This window comes from Myotis davidii, unplaced genomic scaffold (genome assembly GCF_000327345.1).
Source record: "Myotis davidii unplaced genomic scaffold, ASM32734v1 scaffold223, whole genome shotgun sequence".
Classification (NCBI taxonomy): domain Eukaryota; kingdom Metazoa; phylum Chordata; class Mammalia; order Chiroptera; family Vespertilionidae; genus Myotis; species Myotis davidii.
The window spans coordinates 5,471,737-5,481,031 of record NW_006294609.1 but is presented as its reverse complement, the minus strand read 5'-3'; the positions used below and the strand labels follow the sequence as shown (position 1 = coordinate 5,481,031).

Below are 9,295 nucleotides of genomic sequence, written 5' to 3'. Positions count from 1 at the left end.
GGGGCGGTGGCAGCAGGAGGCCGGGAGGGACACGCCTGGGGGACAGGGCAGTCCCCAGCACTGGTTGGGGCACATGTGTGAGGCAACCAATTGATGTGTCTCTCTCACATCAATGTTGCTCTCTCTCTGTCTCTCCCTCTCCCTTCCATTCTCTCTAAAAATCCAAGGAAAAATATCCTCGGGTCAGGATTAACAACAACAACTGGATTTGCTCCTTGGTATGGGGTCACCTGTGGCTTCTGCATGCTGACCCCATGCCCTTGCCTGCGCTGCCCCTTCAGCCTTTGGAGAACATTGTTCGGCTCTGGCTGACTCCACCCCTGGCTCCCGGGCCAGTGGCCCAGGTGCACTGAGAGCCCCTCACGCCCCCCGGACAGGCTGGTTCAGGCAGGGGTGCTGCTCCACGCCCGGCCAGGGAGGGCTGAAACTGGGAAGGAGGGGCTCTCTCCCCGTTGCTGCAGGCAGCTGCCTCAGCCACCACGTGGGGAAAGCCTGCCCGGGAACAGAACGGTGACAGAGGTAGCCCGAGCCGCAGCCTTGGCTCTGCCCGACACCCACCCCTGAGCGTTTCCAGAATCGGTGCCCATGAAGACCCTTATACTTACACCTGCTGCCACAACTCCCAGTGTCTCCACTGACACTGTCAGCAGTGACACTGAGACACAGAGGAAGAACATCTGTGATGAGAACTTGGCTCCCCATAATCCACACTCCTAATCACCCCCTGCACGAGGATAAAGAACCCATCCCATTTCAAATCTATTCCGTGGCAGACTTTATTTTCCAAAGGCAGCCACAGCATTTCCTTTCGCCCGCCCCCCTCCCCCCGCTCTTCTGGAACCTTCCCTACAAAGAGGTGGAGCCTGTGCCTCTGCCCCTCGAGACCAGGGAGTCTCTGCGACTACTTTGACCGACAGGACGGAAGATGTGACGCTTCTGACTTCTAAGTTGATGCTTCTAGTTCACCATTTTTAAAAAATATATTTTTATTGATTTTTTGAGAGAGGGGAAGGGAGAGGGATAGAGAAATAGAAACATCAATGAGAGAGAATCACTGATCACTTGCCTCCTGCACGCCCCTTACTGGGGATTGAACCTGCAACCCGGGCATGTGCCCAGACCAGGAATCAAACCTGTGACCTCCTGGTTCATGGGTCGATGCTCAACCACTGAGCCACACCGGCCAGGCTACTTCCACCTTTTTCTCTTGGGGCCCTTGCTCTTGAAACCATGTTGAGGAAGTCCACACAGCCGCTGGAGAGGCCCATGAGGAGGCCCAAGGTCCCTCGGCCACAGCCCAGTTGAGCTCCTGGCCCATAGGCAGCACCAACTTGTCCGTCAGTTGAATGAGCCATCTCTGCTCCAGTCAAGTGTCCAAACGGACAGTGTGGGCAGCAGAGAAGCTGCACCTCCCAAACCTCACCCCAAGCAGGTTCATGAGCAAAGTACATGAGGTTGCTATCATAAGGCACTATGCTTTGTTATATAGCAACTAGAGGCCCGGTGCACGGATTGGTGCGCCAGAGGGGTCCCTCGGCCTGTCCTGCAGGGATTGGGCCGAACCCAACTCTCTGATAATCCCCTGAGGGGTCCTGGATTGCGAGAGGGCACTGTGCACCGGGCCTCTAGTACAGCGGTCACCAACCTTTCGGACCCCATGGACCACCAGTTGGCGACCGCTGTTCTAGTATGCATATAAGATATTTGGTTAATCTCTTCCTGCCCTCCCCCCTCCCTCCTTTCCTCTGAGATTCATCAGTCTGTTCCATGTTTCCACGCCTGTGGTTTCCGCTCCTGTGTTGGGCATCTGCCCCCTTGGTGGTCAGTGTGCGTCATAGCTACTTTCGGTCCCAATCAAACAGTCACTTAGGCATCTAAGCTAATAAAAGAGAAACATGCAAATTGACCGTACCTCTGCTATGCCCAAGCCCACGCCCCCCAGCCAATGAGAGCAATTATATGCAAATTAACCCAACCAAGATGTGGCTGGCAGCCACAGAGCTGGAGCAAGCAGGAAGCTTGGTTGCCCCGGCAATGGAGGAAGCCAAGCTTCCCGTCTGTCCTGGCCAGCTGTAGCCTCCGCTCAAGGCAACAAAGTTTCAATTATAGAAAATAAATAAATCCCAGATACCTGCTTCCAGCCAGCCTCCACTGGAAGCTTGGGTGGCTGAGGGCCAACGCCAGCCTGCAAAGAGCCATCAGCTCCTCACCCAGGCTGGCCAGGCACCCTCATGGGGTGAGGGTCCTCGCTGGGGGGCTTGACCAGCCTGCAAACAGCCATCAGCCCCTCACTCAGACTGACCAGGCACCCCAGCAGGACCACCCACCCTGAAGGGGGGTGTGGCCAGCCTGAAAACGGCCCTCAGCCCCTCACCCAGGTTGGCCAGGAAACCCAGAGGGAACACCTACCCTGAAGGGGCTGTGGCAAGCCTGCAAACAACCACCAGCCCCTCACCCAGGCTGGCCAGACACCCCAGGGGGGACCCCCACCCTGAAGGGGCTGTGGCCAGCCTGCAAACAGCCATCAGCCACTCACCCAGGCTGGCCAGGCACCCCAGCAGGACCCCCCTCCCTGAAGGGGGCGTGGCCAGTCTGAAAACGGCCCTCAGCCCCCTCACCCAGGCTGGCCAGGCACCCCAGTGGGACCCCCACCCTGATCCGGGACACCCTTCAGCGCAAACCAGCCGGCTCCACCCATGCACCAGGCCTCTATCCTATATAATAAAAGGGTAATATGCAAATTGACGCTAACAGCAGAATGACTGGAATGACTGGTCACTATGACACACACTGACCACCAGGGGGCAGATGCTCAATGCAGGAGCTGCCCCCTGGTGGTCAGTGTGCTCCCACAGGGGGAGCTCTGCTCAGCCACAAGCCAGGCTGATGGCTGCCAGTACAGTGGTGGTGGTGGGAGCCTCTCCCACCTCCTCAGCAGTGCCAAGGATGTCCAACTGCTGCTTAGGCCTGCTCCCTGCTGGCAAGTGGACATCCCCTGAGGGGTCCCAGACTGCAAGAGGGCACAGGCTGGGCTGAGGGCCCCGCCTGAGTGCACAAATTTTTGTGCACCGGGCTTCTAATATATATATCATGCATATTTAAGCACCTCATACCCATCAACCTATTTAATTCTCACAACAGTCCTAAGAAGGTTATGATTAACCCCACCTCAGACTTGAGGGAAGGAAGGGGCAGAGGGGCAAAGGTTAAGTCCCTTGCAGAAGCCATGCAGCTAGCGAGACGCGGGGCTGGGAGACCGTCTAGGCTGGGTAGCTCCTAAGTAGGAGGCCACGTGCCTCTCAAGAACTGGAAACCAGAAAAGGTGACAGGGTCGTGCCAAAAGGACCAAAAATTAGCAGCAGAAGCCACTGAAAACAGAGCCACCAGTAGAGGAGGACACCTGGCTGCCGCCTGCACTCGGTGCCGCTGGCCCTTCTCTACCCAAGGCCAGCACCCCCCACCCCGACCCCAGTGTCCAGGCCTAAGAGAACTAAGCCCCAGGCGGAGAGAGAAGGTCAAACTGCCTTCTTTGATCTGCTCACGAGACCGGGGAGAAATGGGCCAAAAGTGACACAGAGGCAGGAGCAGCCACAGGCAGGTAGCTGGACAGTCCTGCCCCCTCATGTGCCTGCGCCCCGGCCTCCGCGACCTTCACACCCCACAGCAAGGGTCGGTGGGCCGGACACAGCAGTCCCAGGTACAGTAACGGCAGTGCCGGGCAGGCGGGTGATGAGCTGGCACAGATGCTGTGGACATTAGCCTCACTTTGCCAGTACTTACTGTTCCCTCGGCCCTTTCCCAGGTCTTTAAATGGCCTCCTTCCCCCATCTCCCAGGATCCCCCCAAACACCGCCTTTGGCCTCTCTGGGAAGTCACATGCCCATCACCCTCATGCTGCTCTCTGCTTCCTCCTGGGTTGAACACTGCCACCTCCCCACCACCCGCACCGTGTGTTAGAGCCAGCTTCCCTGCCCGGAATGCACACTCCATGGGACACTTAGAGATGGCCAGTGGCCGGAGGGCACAGCAGGTGTGTCCACCAGAGCCCGGTGCCCAGCCAGGGTGCAGTGGGGGTGCCCCAGGGCCTTATAAGGGGCTCGATGTGATCTGTTTATATTTTCTAAAGACCATCTTTTAAGGACCTCCTGAAGCGCGACTATGTTGTATAAGAGTAATCCAGAGCAGAGCCTTAAAAAAGACAGAAAGAAAAGAAAGGAAAACTAAGACAGGAACTGCCGAGGGGAAGGACGGGGAGCTGTCCCCTCCAGGTGGCCTTTGTCCTCAGCTGCTAACCATTCACCCGCACTTACTCAGAACACAAACTTGGCTTGCTGACCAGGTCCCAAAAGGCAAAGCCGGTCAGCTTGTTTGTGGCTCTTATGTGGGGAGAGGGCAGAAAGGCCCTAGGTGACCAGGGAGGCGAGGGCGGCCGAGGGGCTATTCAGGAGCTGCAGGTGATTTCAAAGAGCCGCCGTCACGCGGGGCCCCAGTGGCTGGGCAGCGCATTTAGGGGCTGTAGAAAGGGCACAGTGGAAGGCAGGGGGCCGGTCCCTCCCATTCCTTTCATGGCAGCCTCAAGCAGAGGCGGTGGCCTTGTGGCCAAGTCTAGCGGCACTCTGAGTGCATGGCAAGGAGGGGGCGTTGGGGGGGACACTGCGGGGGGGGGGGGGCCTCATTCCCTGCCCCCTTCGCTGTTTCCCACTTCCTAGGCTGGAGAGGCGATGGACACGCTCCAACTCCCAGTGCTTTATTGCTGCAGTTAGAAGGAACACTTAAAGGCTTAGCGGCCTCCCAGGGAAAGGACAATTATGACCAGTAAAACAGAGGAAGGTAGTAGGGGGCTCAAGGGGGCCATCAGAGGGAAGGGAGCCACTGACTGTGGCCTGGCGTTCAGGTGGGGGTGTCCAGGGCACAAGGCCCTGCTCCCTGGGGAACCAATCTCAGGGACTTCCTCAGAATGAACTCCCTCAAAGCAGGAAGTGAGAGCCGTGAGGGGCTCCGTTCCCGGTCACCACTGGGCATGAGGTCCCAGGGGATGGCGGTCCCCACGTTGAGGCCCAGTGGGCCTGCCCGGGTCGTCTTCCTGGGAAGCGCAGGGCTCCGTGGCTGTTAGCACCTACCTGCCCTAGTGCCCGCTGCCCTGCCCTGGTCTGCTCCTGCCCACCTGGGCCGTCTGCACTTCCGGGGAGTAAAGGTCCCGGGTAAATGCCTGGGGTCTGCGTCTTCGGGAGCGTCCCCTGCTCAGGAAGAATCCTGGCCACCCAAGTGGGCAGGTGAGCTCTCCCCCCAGGTCCAGCCCCACCCTGTGGGAAAGCCAGCCCTCACACTGGCGATCACGAGAGACACGTGAGAATGAGCATGTGGGATCTGGGACCTTGCCACCGTCCTTACCCAGGGCAGGGTGGGTTCTTCCAGGACAGCTGGAAAGGCGAGGTGGAGGCGGACCGCAAAGGCCCTGCTCCAGGAGGCAGGATGACCTCACCACAGGGCCGGCGGGGAGCTGGCCCTCCACTGCCTCCTCCAGGAAGAGGACGGCCGGGCCCGGCCTCGGCATTTCCGCCTCAGCAGCTGGGCCGAGACCGGAGGGACTGGAACCGGAGGGAAGAAGGGAGAAGACGCGCAGCAGGCAGGAGGGTGGGAGAAGCCGTCTGCCTGGTTCTCAGGGAAGCCAGTTTCTCTGCTCACAGCAGGCTTCCAAAGGGTCAGAGGAGGCTGACCAGGAAGGAACGCTCGTGGCAACCAGGAAGCTCCCACATGCGCCTCCGGGGAAAGTTCCCTGAAGGAAACATCTCGTTCTGCACCCCAGGTAAGCAGAGCGCAATCCGGTGAGAACCAGTCGGCAGCCTTTTCAGACCCGTAGACCTTAGCCACTCAAGAATTACGCAACACCTACCCCTAAACTACTCTCCCCGAGTCCTGGCAAGCAGCCCGGGGAGTGAACTAAAATCACTGGCAGAAGAAGGAGAAGGGACTGGGAAACCAGCTGGAAGGACAAGCATGCGGCTTCAAAACAGCAACAGAAACTCTGCCTCCACGTCTGAGAGCAGCGCCCCAGCCAGAGCGCAGGCCGACACACCAGGATGACCTGTTTGCACAGATGGCAACGCTGATGTAACAGGGCCCAGACGCTCCCTGCAAAACAGCTGGCTGCTTTGCATGCAGCCTCTGCAATGGCCCTGCGGGGAATCCCGGGTTTCCGTTCGCTGGAGCACAGTGTGCAGCCGCATCCTGGGGGTGCCGGGTAAATAGAAACAGTTTCCATATGCCGGCCATAAAGCTGCGCCAGGGAGGAGGGAAAGGACAGGCGGAGGGAGGGCTTCTGGGACCCACCTCCTTCCCAGCAGGGCAGGATCTGCTGGGCCTTCCTTTGGGGCCTGGGGCAGGAGGCTGCTTTGGATAAAAGGCCTATGAGCTCCTTCCTCCAGGGAGGCAGCTCTGATCGGAAAGAATGCAAGGCCCTGACTGTTCTGGGCAGGTTTACACTGAGGACCAGACCCCCATGCAATCCTCACTCCCTTTCATTCTCTCTCATAAGTGCCTGCAACCAACCTCGCGCATTCTCTCTCTCTCTCTCTCTCTCTCTCACTCACTCACACACACACACACACACACACACACACACACTCCTGCACATCCTCTTCAAGACAAAAGGTTGCCCTGTTCACCCAAGTTCACTCCCAGCTGTACCCCTCCCCTCCCACCAATTAATCCCCAGAGCCTCAGTTTCTTCATCCATTAACTGGGACCGGCGCCAACTGTGCCCCGGGCATGGCAGAAACAAATGCCAATACCCACAAAGCACTTGGCGCCCTCTGGAAACCGGTGCCCACCAGAATGACAACGAGCAACCGCCCAACCGTTCGCCAGTTGTCGCTGCGAGCCCCACTCCATGGGAAAACGCTCGAAGAGGGGAGGAAATGAACAGAGTGACGCTGATGAGTTTCCAGGCGCGGCGTCGCCACACTGCCTGTGCCGGCTGGCCCTGCCAAGGCCCCCAGACAAAAATCGGGCAAGAGCCACATTGCCGAAAGAGAGCAGAGCACACATTCCCTCCTGCCCGGGCCTTCCCTTGCTGGTGACTGGCTGCAAGATGGTGTGGGAAGCAGACCCACATTACCCACGCACATTACTAAAGGCTGCAAACCCGGGCAGAGCCCCGAGACAATATACAGACCTCCAAAAGGCGAGAGCTGGCACAGAGCCCTCCCCGTTGAATCGCTGGACTCAAGCCCAAAACCCATCCTGCCAAAGGCTTAAGCCAGAGGCGGAAAGGAAAAACGAAAAGCTCACCCAGGCCGGTCCCATGGGTCAAGCGCTGTTCGAGAAGGAGGGGGTCCGGTTTGGAACCGGCCAGGATGATAGGATAATGCCCGGTGCCACCTCCAACTCTGTTTCTGGCCAGCTGACAGGGCTCTACTGTAAGTGGCCCAATCCAGAGGGATTCTCTGTAGACACTAGAAGGCTGTCCGTGAACTTGAACTGGCTAGCAAGTTGAGAGCCGTAACTAAGGAGATGAACAGAAAGGCAGGGGGGCTGGGAAAATGAGCACCCCTTAACGGTCTACGGCGGTGATCACTGCCCCAGGTGTCCACCCCACGCTGGCCACACAGAAGCCTCCCATCCTGAGGTTACGACTGACCTTGAGAGCAACCCTCTCGTCTTAAGGAATCATGCGGTAATTTGGGGGAGTAAGGGGGTTGGTGAAGTCTACAAAGGCTGACTGTCCAGATGCAAATAAACATGGTTTGATTTGAAGAGACATTTATTCAGCACCTACTGTAGACCAGGCGTTGTGCTAGGTGTTGGATTTTTTTTGAACAGTTAACCATGAATTCTTGTCCTCACGGGGTTCACTATCGGGAGGCGAAAAGGAATGTGATTCCGGTGCATTAAAGTCATCTGTTCGTTACAGCAGCCTAGGAAAGGCTGGGACAGCTACCCTCCAGGGCCGCTGGGCAGGGGCAGGGAGGGACTTATGGGTGATGTCTGCACAGTCTTTTGAAGAATGAAGAGGTGTCATCAGGTGGATGAGGTGGGGGGTGGGGCTACATTCCAGAAACGGGAAGATCATGCATAAAGCACAGAGAAGCACACAGCGGGACATGTGTGGGAACCCAGAAGGTCCCATAATCCTGAAGCTTAAAGAGCCAGAGATTAGGCCGATACCAAGAACTACAGCTCACACTTGGCACATTACGTGCCCCAAACAGAGTTCTCAGGGTCAAAAAGCCAGATGAGGCAGATGCTGCTATCCCCTCCAGTTTACGGAAGGGGAAACGAAGGCCCAGAGAGGCTGAGTGATCTGCCTAAGGTCACAGAGCAAGGACGTGGTTGAGCTGAGGTTCAAGCCCAGGCTGCCCGAGTACCCACCCTCTTCCCCCACCTGCAGGAGCAGCAGGCGGCTGTAAGCCACATATGGAACTTGAACCAGTGGGTTCTAACAGCGGGGCATGCTGACCACCTAGCCACGGTGGTCAGTCTTGGTTAACATGGTAACCCCATCTACAAACTTCCTGCTCTGGCAAAATGCAAGTTCCTCTTCCCGGGAAGCCAAGGTGAGTCACATTTACGGGGCCATCGAGGTCATTTCTATCGTGGAATCCTCCTCACCACCACCCTTTGCTCGAAGAACCGTGTCCTGGCACCCCCTCCACCCCTCTGTGGCCCAGGCAGAGAGAACACTGGGTTACAGACGCCCACAGGTGGTTTCGTGGCGAGGCAGGACCTGATTTCTACCTTCTCGAGTCTGTGAATCTCAAGGTTTCACTTGCAATTGTACTTCCCACTCCTGGGCCACTGGGTTTATAACGAAAACAGAAGGCTTTCACTCCAACCCATCACCCAGCATTTATCGAGCACCTACCATGTGCAAAGTGCTTCAGATACTTTGAAAAAAGAAAACATATGTAAAGACTAGGCACATCTCAAAGGCCCTACGCTTCACACACACACACACACACACACACACACACACGCACACATGCACACACAGAGGCATGCGAACTGCACTCTGTTTACCCAGTGAAGAGTGCAGCACCTGCGCGAACATCTGTCCCTATTCACTTCGAAGCAGCACAAATGCTAATTGTGGAGCACACAGGGATGGGGATGGAGACGGGAGCGGCAGCGGAAAAGCAAATGGAGACGAAAGGCATTTTTCACTGCACATGCCCCGCCCCCCGCGCCCCTGCCCGGGGGCAGCAGACCAGCAGTGCTAGAGGAACAAGGCTGGCTGTGAGCCATGCACTTCATGCAGGCTACTGATGTGTCAGCTAATGCTGTCCTCTCAGCTCAG

At 57.5% G+C, this 9,295-nt stretch overlaps 1 protein-coding gene across 3 annotated transcripts in view; it reads right to left on the bottom strand.

Annotated features, from left to right (window-relative positions):
- Positions 1–9,295, bottom strand: part of TPCN1 (two pore segment channel 1) — a 49,851-nt gene that overhangs the window by 27,753 nt on the left and 12,803 nt on the right. The window contains exon 1 of one of the 3 annotated variants that reach the window (XM_015567369.1): positions 5,392–5,561. The exons of 1 other annotated variant lie outside the window; for it this stretch is intronic. In XM_015567369.1, coding sequence (XP_015422855.1) covers positions 5,392–5,554 — 163 coding nt within the window. In that variant the 5' untranslated portion in view covers positions 5,555–5,561. Of the gene's footprint in view, positions 1–5,120; positions 5,225–5,391; positions 5,562–9,295 lie in introns of those variants that run through there. One more of the 3 variants, XM_015567370.1, reaches the window with a different exon arrangement.